This window comes from Cetorhinus maximus, unplaced genomic scaffold (genome assembly GCF_964194155.1).
Source record: "Cetorhinus maximus unplaced genomic scaffold, sCetMax3.hap1.1 HAP1_SCAFFOLD_123, whole genome shotgun sequence".
Classification (NCBI taxonomy): Eukaryota; Metazoa; Chordata; class Chondrichthyes; order Lamniformes; family Cetorhinidae; genus Cetorhinus; species Cetorhinus maximus.
The window spans coordinates 25289-45390 of NW_027596126.1; the positions used below are offsets into that span (position 1 = coordinate 25289).

A 20102-nucleotide genomic window follows, 5' to 3' on the forward strand; every position below is an offset into this window, starting at 1 on the left:
AAGCTCATTCCCAAGGAGAGAGAATTGAGAAGTAGAGAAGTTATGTTTATAACCTGTACTGAACCTTGGTTGGATCAGACTGTGCACAGTTCTAGTCTAAAAGGGATGTTTTAATATATTCTTTCATGGGATGTGGGCGTTGCTGGCTGGGCCAGCATTTATTGCCTATCCTAAGTTGCCCTTGAGAAGGTGGTGGTGAGCTGCTTTCTTGAACCGCTGCAGTCCATGTGGTGTAGGTACACCTACAGTGCTCTTAGGGAGGGAGTTCCAGCATTTTGACCCAGCGACAGTGAAGGAACGGCGATATATTTCCAAGTCAGGATGGTGAGTGGCTTGGAGGGGAACTTGCAGGTGGTGGTGTTCCCATGTGTCTGCTGCCCTTGTCCTTCCAGATGGTAGAGGTCATGTGTTTGGAAGTTGCTGTTAAAGGTGCCCTGGTGAGTTGCTGCAGTGCATCTTGCATATTGTGCACACTGCTGATACTGTGTCTCAGTGGTGGAGGGAATGAATGTTTATGATGATGGATGGGGTGCCAATCAAGTGGGCTGCTTTGTCCTGGATGGTCTCGAGCTTCTTGTATTGTTGAAGCTGCACTCATTCAGGCAGGTGGGGAGTATTCCATCACACTCCTGATTTGTGCCTTGTAGATGGTGGACAGGCTTTGGAGAGATGGGAGGTGAGTTACTTGCTGCAGGATTCCCAGCCTCTGACCTCTTTGTAGCCACAGTATTTATGTGGTTGATTTAGTTCCGTTTCTGGTCAATGATAATGCTCAAAATGTTGAGTAGTGGGGGATTCAGTGATGGTAATGCGATTGAATGTCATGGGGAGATGGTTATTGCCTAGGCACTTAAGTAGCAAATGACATTCGTGCCACACAGACCAAACCTGAATGTTGTCCCGGTCTTGCTGCATTTGGACATGGGCTGCTTCAGTATCTGAGGTGTTACGAGTGGTGCTGAACATTGTGCAATCATCAGTGAACATCCCCACTTCTAACCTTATGATGGAGGGAAGGTCATTGAAGCAGCTGAAGATAGTTGAGCCTAGTACACTACACTGAGGAACTCCTGCAGTAATGTCCTGGGGCTGAGATGATTGGCCTTGAGCAACCATCTTCCTTTGTGCTGGGTATGACTTCAACCAGTTGTTATGGACAGGTGGAGAGTTAATTTAAACAGCACTAATTCCTCCTCTCACCACCTGCTTGTAAACAGGTGTTTTGATTTGTTTCCCTCTTTATAAGCAGTAGCATATTCGCTAACCCCTTCGTCTTGCTGTGGCCCAATTTTCTATGAATAACCGCACAGTAAGCTTGAGTACTTAAAGGGTTAATTTATTTGCACACGTTCAAAATGTGGGAGGAGGGTCACAGTGTTGTCCCCTTTACACTCATACAGTAAAAGAGGGATAGAGAAAAGAAAGATTTACAGTGCAGAGACCACAGAGAAAATAAATATCGTTTCATTTGGTTTTCAGAGCCCAGAATCAAAGTCCAATGAGGCATTCCATCATGGAGGTCAGTGAGCTGAAAACTGATGCTGTGTAATTCACATTTCCGGCGGTGTTGACTTCACATGATGAGATAGGCACATAGAGATGCATCAGTATTGTAGGCTATGACACAGAATTTCCAGCAGAAGCAGTGCAGATGGGGCCAGGTGTCCAATTTGGGCCAGAGCTCCTTGTCTGTTAATCAGATGGTAAAACAGCAGACTGAGACTTTGCAGTTCAGCAAGGCAATATTACTAGTTCCACAAGCCAGAGGCCCATTTCACATGACTCCCACCTCCCCATACTGTCTTTGACAGTATCCCTCGACTGGATCCTTGAGATTGTTGAATGTCTAAACCATTAAGAATTGAAAGGAAGGTTTCAGGGTTCTTAGTCTTAGCAGACGAGTAGACTCCTGTTGACCAACCTGGGTTATGAAATGCAGGTGGCCTTTGTATAGCTCTCTTTGAATTTGGTCTGTGCAGCCCACAGAGGATCATTAGTGACCCTTCAGGTATAATAATGTGTGAGTTTCCCTGACGCTGCCAAGTAGATTTTTTGCGGGGGTGGTCACAGACAGACATAGGTTCAGTCCTTTTTAGGTCTTTGTCCAGTTTGGCATTCTTAGAGATAACAATGAGCATATCTCTACATATTTTACATATAAAAAAAACAGGGTGAGGTCTTAGTCCTTTACACAGTGAAGAGTTTCCCCCTCCCTGATTCCCATGGACTTCTATTTTGCTAGGGCTTCTTGATGTCATACTCTGTCAAATGTAGCCTTGATGTGAGGAGCAGTCAGTCTCACTTCCCCTTGAGTGGAGGTACTAGAGCAGATGCAGATAGATTTACAAGGATGATGACAGACTGAAATGTTATACTTACCCTGAAAGGTTAACCAGGGTGAGACTCTTTTCACTAAAAAGCAACACACTGGGATGCGACTTGATAAAGATCTTTAAAATTATGAAGGGTGTGGAGGGACAGACCCTGGAGAAGATGTTCCCGAATGTGGGTGACCCCAAACAAAAGTGGTCATAACTATTAAACAGTCACTAACAAATCCAATAGGGAATTCACAAGGAGCCTTTTTACCCAGAGAGTGATTAAAATATGAAGCTCGCTACAGTGGGTGGTTGAGTGAAATGCGGAGATGTGTTTAAGGGAAGTTATCTAAACACTAAATAAATACAAAACAAAAACAGAATTACCTGGAAAAACTCAGCAGGTCTGGCAGCATCGGCGGAGAAGAAAAGAGTTGACGTAGGAAAAAGAGTTGACGTTTTGAGTCCTCATGACCCTTATGAAGGGTCATGAGGACTGAAAACGTCAACTCTTTTCTTCTCCGCCGATGCTGCCAGACCTGCTGAGTTTTTCCAGGTAATTCTGTTTTTGTTTTGGATTTCCAGCATCCGCAGTAGTTTTTTGTTTTTAACTAAATAAATACATGAAGGAGAAAGGAATAGAAGGTTATACTGATAACGAAGAGAAGTGGGAGGAAGCTTATGTGGATCACAAATGCCGTAAATTACCTGCGTGAATATGAGCTATGCATCTTTTATCTTTAGATCAATGTATATGTGAAAGGTATTGAATGCTGTACAAAACGTACTTGTCAGTTCCTGCTTGCTGTCTCACGATCGTTGCAGTCACTGCTATTGTCTAAACAAGATAGTTGTGACGTGCCAGATTTGCCAGGGTCACATGAAGTGCGCCAGTGAGGAATGGCTCCACCCTCGTTACTCACAAGATAGAAGAGCAGCGAAAGCCTTAACGGAACCCATCCAGGCCCAGTTGACTATTTCTAAGCATGCATCAACCCTAAGAAAACATTGGCAGCAGATGGAGCCAAGGATTGGACAACTTCAGTCAATGCTGTGACACTTGGTGAGGGGGTGAGATATGTCTTAAAGGCAATGCCAGAACCCATTTATAACCACTTGTCAATAGTTTGCTAAAGAAGGACTTGCGTTTATAAAATACCTTTCACCACCTCAGGGCGTCCCAAAGCATTTTATAACTAATAAGGGACTTCTGAAATGTTGTAATGTTGGAAATGTGGCAGCCGATTTGTGCACAGCAAGATCCCCACCACCAGCATTGTGGTGACGACCAGACTTTGATGTTGATTGAGGGACAAATGTTGTTGAGGATTCTGGGGAGCTCTGCCCTGCTGCTCTTCGCATAGTGCTGTGGGATCATTTAGATCACCTGATGATGGGGCCTCGGGTTCACCTCTCACCTGAAAGATGACACCCCTGACAGTGCACGTTCCTGCAACGCCACCTCAAATTTTGTGCAGAAGTCACTGGAGTGGGACTCAAAGCCACTGCCTCTGATCCGAGGTGAGTTGCGACCAACTGAGCCAAATTCAAGTTGTGGCCAACTGAAGCAGCAGACTGAAACCTCAAAGTCAGCACAGAGACCCACTGTCCTCCTCTATTGTGTCCCTCTTTATGTGAAGGCGACTGGAATAGGCCTTGCCAAAGAAGATGTTGGTGAATCTTCCTACTGGACATGTGTTTTATCACAAGCCATCCAAAATCTTAACGTACTGAATCAGGGGATCCAGTAGATCCATTCTACTGGATCTCTTATAAAACACTGTAGCCCGTCTTGCCTAGCTGTGGGTTAGTTAGCAGCGTTGTTGCCTGAGTCACAAAGTTCTGAGTTCAGGACCCACTCCAGAACTTCAGCTAAAAAAAAAATCAAGGCTGACACTTCAGTGCAGTACACTGTAGGAGTGCTGCACTGTAGGAGGTACCGTCTTTCAGATGAGATGTTAAACTGAGGCCCCGTTTGCTCCCTGGGGTGGATCCCAGAGCACTATTTTGAAGGAGAGCCAGGGGAGTTCTCCCCTCTGTAATGGGCAATATTAATCGCTCAATTAACATCACTAAAACAGATTATCTGGTCATTGTCACGTTGCTGTTTGTGGGAGCTTGCTGTGTGCAAATTGGGTGCCACATTACTTACATTTCAGCAGTGCACTTCACGATGTACTTCACTGGCTGTAAAGAACTTTACAATGTACTGAAAATATTAATATTTTAAAATTCTGAAGCATTATTGACAACAGAAGAAACCTTGTTCTACACAAAGACCATAGCAACTGTATTCTAATCTATTATATGTAACATGTGGCTCTTCCCTCTGCTGTGCCTACCAAAGTCATGGGTTTTTCTGTTTTGTGTCAAGCTTGGTGGTACCTTGTCCCAGCACTTCTGTTACTTAGAAGCAGGATCAGGAAAGATATGTCTATTTACCAGTGGAAATAGTTGGTGTGTCGACCATGTGATGGCCGAAAAAACTTGTATTTTGCTGTAAATTTTGGGACATTCTTAGAGATCGTATCTCTTAAACTGATGCGATGTTATACGATTTATTCCTTCTAGATGGTTGGCGTAACGAGTGGGACTATAATAGTTGAAGAGCTGGCGGCTGGCCTATAAAAGCTGCTGTCGATGAACAACTTTTGCGCCCAACGTTAAGTCAGATAGTCCCGGGAACTATGGCAGCCCAGAGAATTCGCTCCACCACCACGAGTGGACTTCCCCGGTGTAAATCCGAAGGGACATTGATCGACTTGAGCGACGGTTTCACTGATCTCGGGATGAGCGATGTCAAAGGTGAGCATTTGCGATTCAGGTTTCGTTAATTGTCACGATGTGATCCCTCGCTGTAGGACAAGTCCGTAGGTTTCTCAGGTTTCTGTGGGTCGCTTGGTTTATTAAAGTATCGTCCTTTTACTCTTGTGGAGTAGGAGTTTGTTTTAATCCTGGTCTCCTTGGCAGCTGTCAGTCTCTGATGGTTAAACCCGATGCCCTGGACAAGTTCGGCTTCAGGGTTTGAGTTGAAAAGGCTTCTTCGTGGGCTTGAATCATAGAGATCGACTTGGCAACAGTGGAAGAACTATGATGACCACCTCCCTTGCTTAGTAACCACACGATTAACGCCAAGAGAGTGGTTTAGCTTTCCGCTACATCCTAAAAGGTTAGCTTTTCACCAACGGCAGTGGTCTCCACCTTCAACACGCCACACGGAAGAAGCTGCTGTAAAGTAGCTGTAGTTTCTTCCGCTTGTTCAGCGATTAACCCATGAGTAATTGTTCTTAAAAACAAATACTGACTGCACCAAGAAAGCCCCACATTTGACCTGCTGACTTGGCTGGTCGGAGGCAGCAAAAACTTCAAGACAAGTGGTCGCTGTGACCTCAGGTTAGGGAGGGACAAGCATATTCTCTCCCCACCTGCCCTATTCTGTCATCGCTTGTGGTTCAGAATCTTTCTAGTTGTTGTCGGATGAGCTCCTATAGGGTGACCCGTACCTCAGAATCACAGAATTGTTACAGCACAGGAGGAGGCCATTTGGCCCGTCCTGTCTGTGCCGGCTCTCCAAAGGAGCAATTCACCGAGTGCCACTCCCCCGCCCTCCCCCATTAGCTCTGCACATTCTTCCTTTTCAGGTAATAATCCATTTCTTGTTTGAAAGCCTCAATTGATCCTGCCTCCACCACACTCTCAGGTGGTGCATTCCAGATCTTAACCACTTGCTGTATGAAAAAGCTTTTCCTTATGCCTCCATTGCACGTTCTTCCAATTACCTTAAGCCTGTGCCCCCTGGTTCTTGATCCTTCCACCAGTGGGGACAGTTTCCCTCTATCTGCTGTGCCCAGACCCCTCATACTTTTGAACACCTCTATCAAATCTCCTCTCAATCTTCTCTTCTCCGAGGAAAACAGTCCCAGCTTCTCCAATCTATCGATGTAACTGAAGTTCCTCACTCCTGGGACCATTCTTGTGAAATTATCTGCACCCTTCACATCTTTCCTAAAGTGCAGTGCCCAGAATTGGACACACTACTCCAGTAGAGGTCAAATCTGTAGGTCCTCCTTTGACAGCACCTTCCAAACCTGTGACCTCTACCACCTAGAAGGACAAGAGCAGCAGATAGATGGGAGCACCACCACCTGGACGTTCCCCTCCAAGTCACTCACCATCCTGACTTGGAAACATATCGGCCGTTCCTTCACTGTCACTGGGTCAAAATCCTGGAACTCCCTCCCTAACAGCGCTGTGGGTGTACCTACACCACATGGGACTGTAACGGTTCAAGAAGGCAGCTCACCACCACCTTCTCAAGGGCAACTAGGCTTGGGCAATAAATGCTGGGCCCAGCCAGCGGCGCCCACACCCCATGAAAGAATAAAAAGCAACTTTTCAGTACCTTCTGGAGAAGAGAAATAATTGGAGGACAGGGAAGGAAAAGCTTCAGTTATTTTTTTCTCTGAACAGCCAAACGGGTTAATGTGGAATGAGTGAGTACTGGTCGTCTTAAAATAAACATGGAGAGGCCCGAAATGGTTCATAAGTTACTCGCTGCTGAAAAGCAGTTCTTTTTTTAATACGTAATGAATCACCTTCAGGTATTGAAAGCAGGCATTCAGCAACCAATAAATGTTTAACCAGTTTAGTTATAATGGTTTTGTCACCCACTGAACTAATTTAGGCAGGCTCAAATATTGCAGTGCCCCAGGCTTGCATGTCATAGCCTGTTCTGCCTTGGAACAGCGTGCCAAGAAAGATCAAGATGCAGAAATCAGGAAGGCTCTCATTAAATAGATGGAAAGAATGAATTCCCTGTAGGTTGGTTGACGTGCAAACAGTGCTGTAATCGACCTAGGACATCTCCTCTGTCTGAAAAGGCAGTCGATCTCTGTTTCTTAATTTGTTCCCTGGCAGTTCATTAATTTAACAATTTTATTTTTGTACACAGGAATGAGGGTCAGAGTTGAATTGCAGACGTCTGGAGAGTGTCTCGTTGGCTTTGGGCCAGCACGTTGTTCATGCGTTCGCGATACCAGACTGAAGCCAGCTCTGCAATTCACCTCTTTTATCTTTGACAAGCATTATTGTTGATAGCTAATAACGCACTCTCCTGCTTGAATGCATGAGCTCGTTCAGGTGATCAGCCCTTGCTTTAATGGTATGGCAGACTGAAAAAAAAATCAACAGTTCCGGGGACAAAACCTGAAAACACCAGGTGATTTGTCACACTTGACTCATGTTACGTGTGTGGCTCTTCTACACGTTTTATTGTCTTTCAGTGATGATTCTCACTAATCCGCCCAGTGTTCTTTCTCTTTGTTCACCCCCCCTGCCCCCCCCGGGGCTGGTTGTTATTTTTGGCTCCTTACTCCCCTTTTAATTGCAGGTGAAGCCGGGACCTTGCGTCTCACAAAAGATGACTTTTTTTTTCTGGCTGCCTCCTCCCCAGTTGATGGCTTGTGGTCCCCGGTCATGGGACTTGGAATGACTCCTGTTGTAAGGCCTTATCTCTGAGAACACATTGTATGTTGGGTTGTGGCTGGCTAAGAAACGAATGCAGACGCATCTATACGTCTGAGCAATAGCTGGTTTATTGGGTGAACACAACTGTGTACAAGATTAGATATTACTCAATCCAAGCCATGAGCTTTTTCCTTTCTCCTCGACTCTCAGTCATGTGTCTCTCTCTCTCTTACAACATCATGGGGGCGATACTGGTTCTCCAGCCCCACACATTAACCCTTTCGGCCCTGAACACCCTAATACTACCCTCCCGACTGGGTCTGACATTGCGGCCCCATTGAAACGATATGAATGGGGAGGCAGCTCTCTGAAGCAGATAGCATCATAGAGTGGCTTTGACTGGGCCATCAAGCCATATATCTCTTCAGGAACATAGGAAAAGGAGGAAGCCATTCGGCACACCGAGCCTGTTCCGCCATTCACTTTGATCATGGCTGCCCTGTATTTTGACTTGGCCTGCCTTGATTCTGTAAGCTCTAACACTCTTGCCTGGCAAAAATTTGGAAATTGGCAGTTGACGTCCAGCTTCTACTGCTCGTTGGGCGGAGAGAGTTCCGGATCTCCACTCCCCTTTGCGTGAAGAAGTACTTGCTGATGTCACCCCTGAACGGCCTGGCTGTTTTAATGTTCTGCCTCCTTGCTCTGGACTCCCCTCCTCCAAAAGGAAACCGCTTCACTCTGTGGACCCTATCAAGTCCTTTAATCATCTTAAACACTTCAGTGGGTTGACTCTTTAATCTTCTACGATCAGAGGAACACAAGCTTATCGCAAAACTTAAAATATACGTTGAAAATATAAAGCCCCCTGCTGTTTCCTGTTGAGTGAATTTGTGAGGAAATTTTGTTTGACACATATGTGCACTGTTTTACAAAATAGATAAAAGGGTTGAACAAGAACATTTTTCAGCATAGATTTTGGAGGAACGCTTCAGTTCTTCAAGTTAAAAGCTCCCTCCTTAGACTTCTCTCCAAACTGAAACCAGTTGCATCGCCTGTTACCCAAGTTGCAGGCTCAGGAGATACCCAAAGTTGCTTCCAGTCAGTGACAGCTGTAAGCTTTAGCAAACAGCCTAGTTTTAGGTGAGAAAGGAAGGTGCAGGAACCGTTTCCATGCTCGAGGCTCTTCAGGTTTGTACGGCCCAGCTTGCTAGGACATAGAGACGTGAGAGAATCGCTGGACAAAAGGTCAATCCAGATTGCCATCTATCACCCTGGTAGTTGTGTGATACCGAATAATGGAGTTGTTGACTAATCATAGCAATCAATCTCTTATCAATTAATCAATAATAGAGCCAGACAATGTCAGAAGAAGAATGTCAGTGGTGGAGGGGAGAGGGGCTACTCGGTGATTACGTTTGCTGAGCCTCTCTGGTAGCGCACCGTTCGCTACACATGGACGCTGGCTCACTCGCACACACCCGAAAATTGGGTGTTGCTCTTGCCTGAGTTGAAAAAGATCCCATCCTTGAGTTTCTCTTGTTGCAATCAACAATATTGGAGAAGGTGAAGTTATTTATTGATGCTGATATCGTACGGTTGTCATTTGTAGAGTTGGTAAATTGGTTACAGCACAGTAACAGAAACAAGGAATAATATCTAGAAACCATTAACAAAGTTTGTGTAACAATTTGAATCAAGTTTCGATTTTAGGACAATCGTCTATTCAGAATGCACAGCTTTTGTTCTCTATTTCCCAGCATTTTTGATAAGTACAACACCAAATATCTGTATGCTGGGCAGATGCATAATTGCTAATATGTTTGTCTATATTTTAGCTCCTTGAAAGAGCCGGCATAGTAATGATGGGCAGAATGGCCTCATCCTATTTGCAACACTATTGCTGCAAATTAATCAGTTTGCAAAAGCCTCAGTGTTCATGATATGTTATAGCTTATTGAACTGTTGTTAAATTTGGGGAAGATGTTTGTTTGAAATGATTAAAAGAATTCTAATGTCAAAAGGCATAATCCTGGTCTGTGAACTAAACCTGCTTGAATTAATGTTCCTCTTCTCTAAAATCTGCAGGGCCTTCTCCTAGCACCTTGAGGCTGAATACATCTACATCTTTTGGCGATGCACGTGAAGTCGTGGCTATCAAGGATTACTGTCCTACTAATTTTACCACACTCAAATTTAACAAGGGGGATCTTCTGTATGTCCTGGACACCTCTGGAGCTGAATGGTGGTATGCCCACAACAACACTGAAATGGGTTACATCCCTGCTTCCTACGTTCAACCTGTTGGCAGAAGTTCCTCCCTTCGGGATAGTGGAATGGTGGACAACATTGGGGACAGTTCTGATGAAGGTGCCAAAGAGATGGACTTACTTGGAGAGTGGGGAGATACCTTTGAAAAAATGTCTGCAAAGCCCCAGCATAATAACCCATTTTTGAACGGCTTTGCATCCTCCAATCCATTCTTAGATGGAAACGTACAGAGCCTCAGTTCCAACAGTGAACAGGCAGCCAAATCGGAGGTGGATCTACTTCTATTTGACCCCGTAACGCCACCTTTCACAGGTTCCAAAACACTAACAGCCAACAGCGTAAGCAATGGTGCTTTTGAGGAAGACCCGTTAATTGGCTCAAAGGCTGAATTTGATCCACTCCTGGGTAGGAACAATCCGTTCTTCAGGAGCAAGCGATCGTACAGTATGTCTGAGCTTTCGGTCTTGCAAGCCAAGTCTGATGGACCTCCCTTATCTGGATTTTTCAGCGGTATGCAGTCTCCAGACCCTGAACAGTTCAAGAGCAGGGAGGACTTCCGAACGGCATGGCTCAACCACAGGAAAATGGCACGCTCATGCCACGATCTAAATTCTCTTGGGCAAAACCCTGGCTGGGGTCAGACCCAACCTGTGGAGACGAATATTGCGTGCAAGCTGGACAGCACAGGCGGGGCAGTTCAACTTCCAGACACCAGCATCAGTATTCACGTGCCGGAAGGACATGTCTCTCCCGGGGAAACCCAGCAAATCTCAATGAAAGCCTTGCTGGACCCTCCCATCGAGTTGAACAATGACAAATGTACCACCATTAGCCCCGTGGTTGAGATCAAATTAAGCAACATGGAAGTCAAGACCTTCCTTACCCTGGAAATGAAGATCTCTGCTGAGCTAAAGGACGACGTAGCAAGCAAGAAGGACGCCGAGATCACCTGCTTGTGTAGCGACAGCAAAGACGGGCCATTCTCACCAATGCCTCAGGTTTATCACTATGGCGATACAGTACAGGTGCAGCTGGACAACCTGGAGCCTTGCATGTACGTTGTCGTGGTGTCTCAGGCCAGGGCTCTGCAATACCCTGACACCGTGTGGGATTGCATTAACAAAAACGTCACGGTCGGGGTTTATGGGCCCAAACATATCCACCCTTCATTCAAGGCAGTGGTGGCCGTTTTTGGCCATAACAGCGCGCCCAAGTCTTTGCTGGTCAGCGAGGTAGGCCGAGAAGTTTTGGCCGCACCCCCAGTGGCATTACAGCTGTGGGGTAAGCACCAGTTTGTGTTAGCCAAGCCCCAGGACCTGAAGATCAGCATCCATCCCAATATTTCTAACTACGAGGTCAAACCTCCCGACCAAGTCAAGGTCGTCCGCGGGTTTCAGGTGAAGCTGGGGAAGGTCAGCCGCCTCATCTTCCCCGTCCACTCGCGCATCCCGGATGAGCTTTCCGACTTCACGCTCCGGATCCAGGTGAAGAATGACCAGGAGGCGATGATCACCCAGTTCTGCGTGAGGACACCGCAGCCGCCCCCAAAGCCCGGGGCCCGAAACAGCGGGCAGCGGAGGTTCCTGAAGAAGAAAGAGGTCGGCAAGATCGTCCTCTCCCCCTTGGCCGTCACTAGCAAATACCCCATTTTTCACGACCGCAGAGTAAACAACCTCAAGTATGGCAAACTGCTGAAGACTGTGGTAAGGCAGAGCAAAAACTATTATCTCCTGGAGTATAAGAAGGGAGATGTGATTGCATTGCTGAGTGAAGAGAAGATTAAGTTGAAAGGGCAGCTGCGAACAAAGGAATGGTACACGGGCTATTACCAAGGGAAAATCGGCCTCGTGCACGCCAAAAATGTGCTCGTGGTCGGAAAAATTAAGCCGAGCTTCTTCCTTGGGCCTGACCTCACCACCTCCGCGCTCTTGGACCAGATCCTGCGTCCCAGCAAGTTTCTGACCTACATCTACGCCTCTGTAAGGATGACACTGATGGAAAATATCAGCAGCTGGCGGGCGTTTGCCGATGCCCTGGGTTACAAAAACATGCCGCTGGTGCACTTTTGCCGGACAGAGATAGACAGCGAGCCGGAGCGGGTGGCGTCGGTGCTGGAGAAGCTCAAGGAGGACTGCAACGACTCTGAGAACACGGAGAAGAAGTCCTTTCAGAAGGAGCTGATGGCTGTGAGTACCCCATTGGCCGGAACTGCGTCATCCCTGCCGTGTCTTTAAGTTGCTAAGTTACATATCTGGCTTTGTGGTACAGGGGTTGAAAAGTTGCTGCCCCTTTAATAAGCTGCAGTCTTAATATTCTTCGTGGGTGTGAGCCAGGGTGAGACAGGGTCCCCTCTGAACCTTGCCAAAAAAATAAGCGTGCTTTGCGATATAGTTTATAACGAGCCCCTGACTTTAATGACCTCAATGGCAGGAGATTTTTTTTTATGTTTTCACTAGCAATCAGACCAACTACAATGTATTTCAAAGCAGCAGTGACCTGTATTTTTCAACTAAAACTGCAGAGTAGCTGTCCCAGGGCCAAGATGACAGATGGATGGACAAAAAAACGTGCCAAAAAGGAATGGGCTTGCATATCTCGCGAAAAACATGCTTCCTTCCCCCACTTTTTAGCTTGGCCTCGGGGTGCCTAAACAAGGGAGCAAGTGTCAAACCAGTGAAAGAACCGTGATCGGACATCTGTGTGTTTGCACCAGCCCAACGAAAGTGCTTTCTAAAAAAAAAATTACTTTAGATTTCTTAATGAACTAGAAGTAAAATTTGAGAAGCAGTTCCTGAAATTTATATCTTTTGGGTGAGAGGACCCCGCTGGGACCGGTCCTTTAAATAGCCATAAATAACGGTGTTTAGGCTATTTTGCCACGAGTAGGCCTCAACTGGAATATTGCGGACAATTCAAGGCACCACACTTCAGGGAAGGTTTGCGTATCTTAGGAAAGGAAGGAGGAGGTTTACCAGAATGTTACCATGGATGGTGGGGTGTGGGGATGGGGGGTCCTTCAGTTATGAGGAGTAGTTAGAAAAGTTCGGACTGTTATCCTTGGAATGTGGAGAGTTAAAAGGTGACTGAATAAGAAGTTTTCAAGATGATGAGAGGTTTTGTGGATAAAGAAAAACTATTCCCTCTTGCGAGTGGGTCAATAGCCAGAGATCACGGATTCAAAATCATTGGGTAAAGATCGCAAGGGGAGATGAGGAGAGATGTTTTCACTCCGGAGGGCCATCGGGATCTGGAATGTTCTTACCGAGAAGGTGATGAAAGCTGATTCCATCAATAACTTTAGAAGTGAGTTGGACAGTTTGCTTGGGGTTGAAGAGTCTGCAGGATTACAGAAAAAAAGGGAGGAGGGGGGTTTGTGGGACTAAGTAAGGCTATTCTTTCAAAGAGATAGCACAGATAGGTTAGACCAAATGGACACCTTGTGTGCTGTAATACTCGATGGTATGGGGACCTGTCAGAATGGTTGTTGGTGATGCTGAGCGCCTCAAATTTGCCGTAGGTTGGAACAGATCGTATCTTTGTGCCCCTTTAGGTAGCCTCAACATGCACACCTGAAGTGAATTTAGTATTTGTATGATGAGTACAATATCGGGAAATAGGGAGCATTTTCTTTTCAGAATGACCTGTTAGAATCATAGAATAATAGGAACGGTTACCAACACAGAAGGAAGCCATAAGACATAGGAGCAGAAATTAGGCCATTCGGCCCATCGAGTCTGCTCTGCCATTCAATCATGGCTGATAAGTTTCTCAACCCTATTCTCCCGCCTTCTCCCCTTTGATCCCCTTACCAATCAAGAACCGATCTATCTCCGTCTTAAATACACTCAATGACCTGACCTTCTGTGGCAATGAATTCCATAGATTCACCACTCTCTGGCTAAAGAAGTTTTTCCTCATCTCTGTTCTAAAAGGTCTTCCCTTTACTCTGAGGCTGTGCCCTCGGGTCCTAGTCTCTCCTACTAATGGAAACATCTTCCCCACGTCCACTCTATCCAGGCCTTTCAGTATTCTGTAAGTTTCAATCAGATCCCCCCTCATCCTTCTAAACTCCATCGAGTATAGACCCAGAGTCCTCAAACGTTCCTCATATGTTAAGCCTTTCATTCCTGGGATCGTTCTCATGAACCTCCTCTGGACCCTCTCCAGGGCCAGCACATCCTTCCCGAGATACGGGGCCCAAAATTGATCACAATATTCTAAATATGGTCTGACCAGAGCCTTATAAAGCCTCAGCAGCACATCCCTGCTTTTATATTCTAGTCCTCTCGAAATAAATGCCAACATTGCATTTGCCTTCTTAACTACCGACTCAACCTGCAAGTTAACCTTAAGCCATTTGTCCCATCATGTCTGTGCTGGCTGTCTGCATAGAAAGGAGGAACAGACTCGAGGGGCTCAGTGCCCTTCTCCTGTTCCTATGTCCATACCTGATATATCTGCCAGCCAAAATGGTTCTGGTTTCTAAGGACTCGTTGGACAGGTACTTGGTCTCTCCACGTAGAACAGGAAGATTCGGTTCCTAACTGACCCAGGTAGCTCATCTCGGCTATGGTGGTGTTAGGGAAGCTGCAGTTGGCCTCAGTGCCCTGAGCTAAGGAGGAGGGACAGTAAGGCTGAGTTTCTGCATCCTGTCACTCACTGCTGTGCGTGGACACAGGGTGAGGACAGGACAGTGCCTATGGTGATGCCTCTGGAATCAACTCTCAAGATCCACCCTGACAAAGTGATTATTTAGTGAAGGGGGGGTGGGTGGGTATACAGCAGGGGTGTCACCAGAGCCTGTGGAGAGCTTTCAGCTAGCTAGGCGAAGAGGGATAAGGAGGAAAATTGTAATAAAAAAGGCTAAAGGTAACTTACTGTTAGGTTGGACATGATCAGAAACATAGAGAGCTCCTTCAGGAACCTCCGTTTGCAGTTGAGTTTGCTGTCTGTTTGACCACATGTAATGCAACTATAACTGTGGAAAATCTGCATCTGAAATCCCGCTAAACCAACCCCTTTAAACTGTCTCCAGCTAGTGTAGGAGGGGTACGTTTTTGTCCTCTTTTTCTATTGATGTTTTGCTCCAAGGAAGGGAGAGAGAGAGAAAGAGAAATAATGTTGAGTTTTGTTCAGGTTAAATGGCAGGGAGAGTCAGAGGAAACCGCTGTATATACTAACACATTGAGCAGGGGTTGTTCATGATAAATGGAAGATTCTCACTTTGTCAGTGGGACTCAACACTGGTGACTAGACAGCAATAGAGATCTCACATCTCTGAGACTTGCCATTGGGCTTATTCAATGGCGCCCCCGCTCAATATAACCCGGGAGGGTGGCTACAAGGAGGATGTGGCTGCCCATTTCATTGCTGTCCCCCCCCGGGAACACATTGTAAATGTGAACACCAGTGGGTGATATAGAATCATAGATTCGCTACAGCTCAGAAGGAGGCTATTCGACCTGTTGTGTCTGTGCTGGCCCCCTGGAGGAGTAATTAACCTAGTGCCATTCTCCTGCCTTTTCCCCATAGCCCTTCAAGTGTTTCCTTTTCAGATAATGATCCAGTTCCCTTGTGGAAGCCTCAATTAACCCTGCCTCCAGCACACTCAGACAGCCCATTCCAGAGCCTAACCACTCACTGCGTCAAAAAGCTTTTCATCATGTCTCCACTGCTTCTTTTGCCAATTAACTTAAACTAGTGCCACCTTGTTCTCAATCCTTCCGCCAATGGGAACAGTTTCTCCCTTTCCACTCTGTCCAGGCCCCTCGTGATTTTGAACATCTCTATCAAATCTCCTCTTGCTCTTCTTTTCTCTCAGGAAAACAGTCCCAGTTTCTCCAGCCTTTAGGTAACTGAAGTTCCTCATCCCTGGAACCATTCTCATGAATCTTTTCTGGACGTCCCCTTAATGCTTTGGAAGGTGTGGCACCCAGAACTGGACACAGTACTCCAGTTGTGGCCAAGCAGTGTTTTGTGCAGTTTTAACACAACTTCCTTACGTTTGTAATCTCTGCCCCTATTGATAAAGCCCAGGATGCCGTATGCTTTATTAACCGCGCTCTCAACCTGTCCCCTCCACCTTCAATGATGTATGTACATGTAAACCCAGGTCCCTCTGCTCTTGCACTCCCTTTAGAACTGTACCCTCAATTTTATATTGTCTCTGTGTTCTTCTGACCAAAATTAATCACTTCACACTTTTCTGCATTAAATCTCATCTGCCATTTGCCCGCCCATTCCACCAACCTCTCTGTCCTTTTGAAGTTCTACACTATCCTGATAGTCTATAGTCCTATTAAATACCAATATATGACTTGTATTTTATAGGACTATGTATAACCTGCTAGGTTCTGTGCAACAAATGCTGTCCCCATGTGAGATGAACTGGGTTTAATGGTTCAGTGCTCTCCTTTCTGGTTTTGCTCTCATACTGAATTGGGACAGTGTATGATCCCTTCAAAGGTTTAAGATGAAGAACTGTTCCTGTAGGTGATTGCCATAAAATATGCAAACTAGTTAATGGATTTGAAGGGGAAGATGGCAAAGCAAATAATTATATGGAACTATGTTGTTAGATCAATCAAGCGTAAATCAGAGGCACCAAGATATTCAGGGCATCAAAACAATGCAGAAATGCACAACCAGTCTATTCCCTGTTGCATCATCTCACCAAGGCTCCTTCAACAGCGTCTCCAGACCCACGACCTCTGCCACCTAGGAAGGACATGGGCAGCAGGCACATGGGGACACCACCACCTGGAAGTTCCCCTCCAAGCCACTCACCATCCTGACTTGGAAATATATCGGCCGTTCCTTCACCGTCGCTGGGTCAAAATCCTGGAACTCCCTCCCTAACGGCACCGTGGGTGTACCTACACCGCAGCGGTTCAAGAAGGCAGCTCACCACCACCTTGAGGGCAATTGGAGATGGGCGATAAATGCTGGCCTAGCCAGCGATGCCCACATCCCAATGAATTAATTAAGAGAAAAGAGCAAGGAGTCGGGTTGCTTGACCCTGTTGGTCCTTGTTTCCATCTATTCTCCATGTCGACAATAATCTTTTTGTGCATCCTGATGTAGTTTTTGCCTTAGTTGCTAATGTTGGTGTAGTATGCCGTGACAAAGAAGCCTGGGTTCAATCTGTCTGAAGTGAGTTTTGGGTTAATGTCTGGACACTTCATATTGAAAGGTGTTTCTACATTGCTAATTTTCCACTGTTCCTGCCCAGAGAGAAAAATCCCTGTGCGCTGATTTCCATCGTTTTGCTGTGATACAATGCAAGGACCTTACTGCCCATAGAAACACGACTTTGGGGACCAACCCCATGCGTTTACGGAGAGTGGCCCCTTTAACCTGAGCGCCCAGGTATTTGTACAACGGGCGATGGTGGATAGAAAGAGAAGGCCATGTCGGCCTTGACTGGGCCTCTAAAATGAAAGGACTTAGAACGCGATCAACATGCGACTGACGTCCGTGGGGTAATTATGCAAAAGTCTTGGTTTTGTTGGTACTGTAGCGCGCACACACATCCTCTGCCAGCTGCATTAGAAAAGGGTTGAGACCTGAGCAGCCTCGTTCTGAACGCAGTGAGGAGAGATTGTTATTGATTTGTATAGGTCCCAGCCCACTGGTGAATGGTGTCAGGCAGAAATGTGAAGGGGCGGCATTGCCAGGAGACCTGTTAATTGGTAGTTGAACTAAGATTGGAGCAGCAATGTAGAAATGGCTACATGGCCATTCAGGGCAATTGTGTCTGTCATTTCTGATCGAATAAGTTGAATCAGATGTATGATACCTTTAGGGAAATTTTCACAGAATCATGGAATAGTACATCACAGGAGGACTCCATTTGGCCCATCGAGTCTGCACTGGCTCTTACAAAAAGCAATCCAGTTAGACCCATTCCCCCTTGACTTACCCCATACTCCTTCAAGTTTTTCTTCAAGTATGTATCTAGTTTCCATTTGGGGACAGCTATTGAATCTGTATCGGACAAAAAGCCAACCACTCATTGCGTTCAAATAAGCTTTCCTCGGGTCGCCTGTGGTTTTTTTTTTCCCAATCACCTTGAATCAGTGCCCTCTGCTTATTGATCCATCAACCATTGGAAATAGTTTGTCTTGATTTAACTTAATCTAAACCCTTTGACATTTTAAACACCTCGATCAAAGCTCCCCAGCCACCTTTGTGTAAACCTGTGGGTTTTGAACGCAAGGCTGACCCCATGCCCCCAGACTTAACATTCATGTGTTAACATTCAATGTGCATTTAATAGACACTGTGGTCTGTTTACCTGGGAAATATTCACCTCTTAATTACTGGTCTAGCGTCACTTTAAACATCTCAAGTACGGGCGGTAGCAATGAACAGTGAAGCCCTGAGCATCGAAAACAGGAAAGTCTAGTTAATATGGAGAGGCTTCCTTTAATTTACAGTAAATTCTTTCCGCCCTTTTCGTTCCATTATTAAACCTCTAGTCAACTTTTGAAAAATAATTAACTAATAAATCATAAGCCCATGTGACAGATCAGTCGTCTGGCCTGTTCAAACTGATACTCTTTAACTTACTACCTTGGGGAAGGATCATTATAGCTGTGCTGGTATTATATTATTACACAGAATGACCTGTCGCGATACAATAGGCAATAACCTGGCCAGGTTCCTCCATCTTTGGCTCATAATCATGCATAACATTGTTAGTTACATAAGAATGTAAAAATAAGAGGCCATTCATAGAAACATGGGAAATAGGAGCAGGAATGGGTCATTCAGCCCTTCGAGTCTGCTCCGCCATTCAATATGATCATGGCTGATCTTTTATCTCAGCACCATACTCCCGCTCTCTCCCCATACCCCTTGATGCCTTTAGGGTCCAGAAATTTATCTGTTTCCTTCTTAAATATGTTCAGTGACTTGGCCTCCACAACCCTCTGTGGTAGAGAATTCCACAGGTTCACCACTCTCTGAGTGAAGAGGTTTCTCCTCATCTCAGTCCTAAATGGTCTACCCCATATCCTGCGACTGTGACCCCAAGTTCTAGACCCCCCCAGCCAGGGGAAACATCATCCCTGCATCCAGTCTGTCCAGCCCTGTCAGAATTTTATGCATTTCAATGAGATCCCCTCTCACTCTTCTAAACTCCAGTGAATACAGACCTAGTCGGCTCAATCTCTCCTCATACGACAACCCTGCCATCCCAGGAATCAGTCTGGTGAACCTTCACTGCACTCCCTCTATGGTAAGCATGTCCTTAGGTAAGGGGACCTAAACTGCACACAATACCCCAGGTGTGGTCTCACCAAGGCCCTGTACAGCTGCAGTAAGACATCCTTGCTCCTGTACTCAAGTCCTCTCACAATGAAGGCCAACATACCATTTGCCTTCCTAACTGCTTGCTGCACCTGCATGCTTGTTTTCAGTGGCTGGTGTACAAGGACACCCAGGTCCCTTTGTACATCAACATTTCCCAATCTACCACCATTTAAGTAATATTCCGTCATTCTCTTTTTCTTACTGAAGTGGATAACTTTACACTTGTACACATTGTACTGCATCTGCCATGTATTTGCCCACTCACTTATCATTCAGTCCCATAAGCTCGTACTATTATTTAATTAGATCATGGCTGATCCTTGTCTTAGCTCCATTTACCCAACCTTGGTTCTGTAACCCTTCATACCCTTGCCTAAAACTCATCTATCAATCTCCATTATGAAATCTGCAACTGAACCCCATCCTCAATAGTGTTTTGGGGGAGAGAGAGCTCCAGATTTCCATTACCCTTTATTGTGAAGGAGTGCTTCCCTACATCGCCCCTGAATGGCCTGAATTTAAGTTTAAGATTACGCCTCCTTGTTCTGGACTCCCCACCAAAGGAAGTAGTTTTGTTTCTCTCTCTTCTTACCCTCAGCTCCTTCGTTCATCTTAAACATCTCAATTATATCAACTCTTAACCATCTATGCTCAAAGGAATGCAAGCCTACTCTACCTAGCATGTCCCCACTTAGCCCTAGTGTCATTCTGGTAAACCTTGTACTGCGCCCCCTC

At 45.8% G+C, this 20102-nt stretch overlaps 1 protein-coding gene across 1 annotated transcript in view; it reads left to right on the forward strand.

Moving 5' to 3' along the window:
* Positions 1-4890: 4890 nt before the first annotated feature.
* The window catches only part of LOC144672860 (SH3 domain-binding protein 4-like), a 38200-nt gene continuing 22988 nt past the window's right edge, over positions 4891-20102 (forward strand). The window contains exons 1-2 of the mRNA XM_078534844.1: positions 4891-5123; positions 9870-12238. Coding sequence (XP_078390970.1) covers positions 5006-5123; positions 9870-12238 — 2487 coding nt within the window. The 5' untranslated portion in view covers positions 4891-5005. The remainder of the gene's footprint in view (positions 5124-9869; positions 12239-20102) is intronic.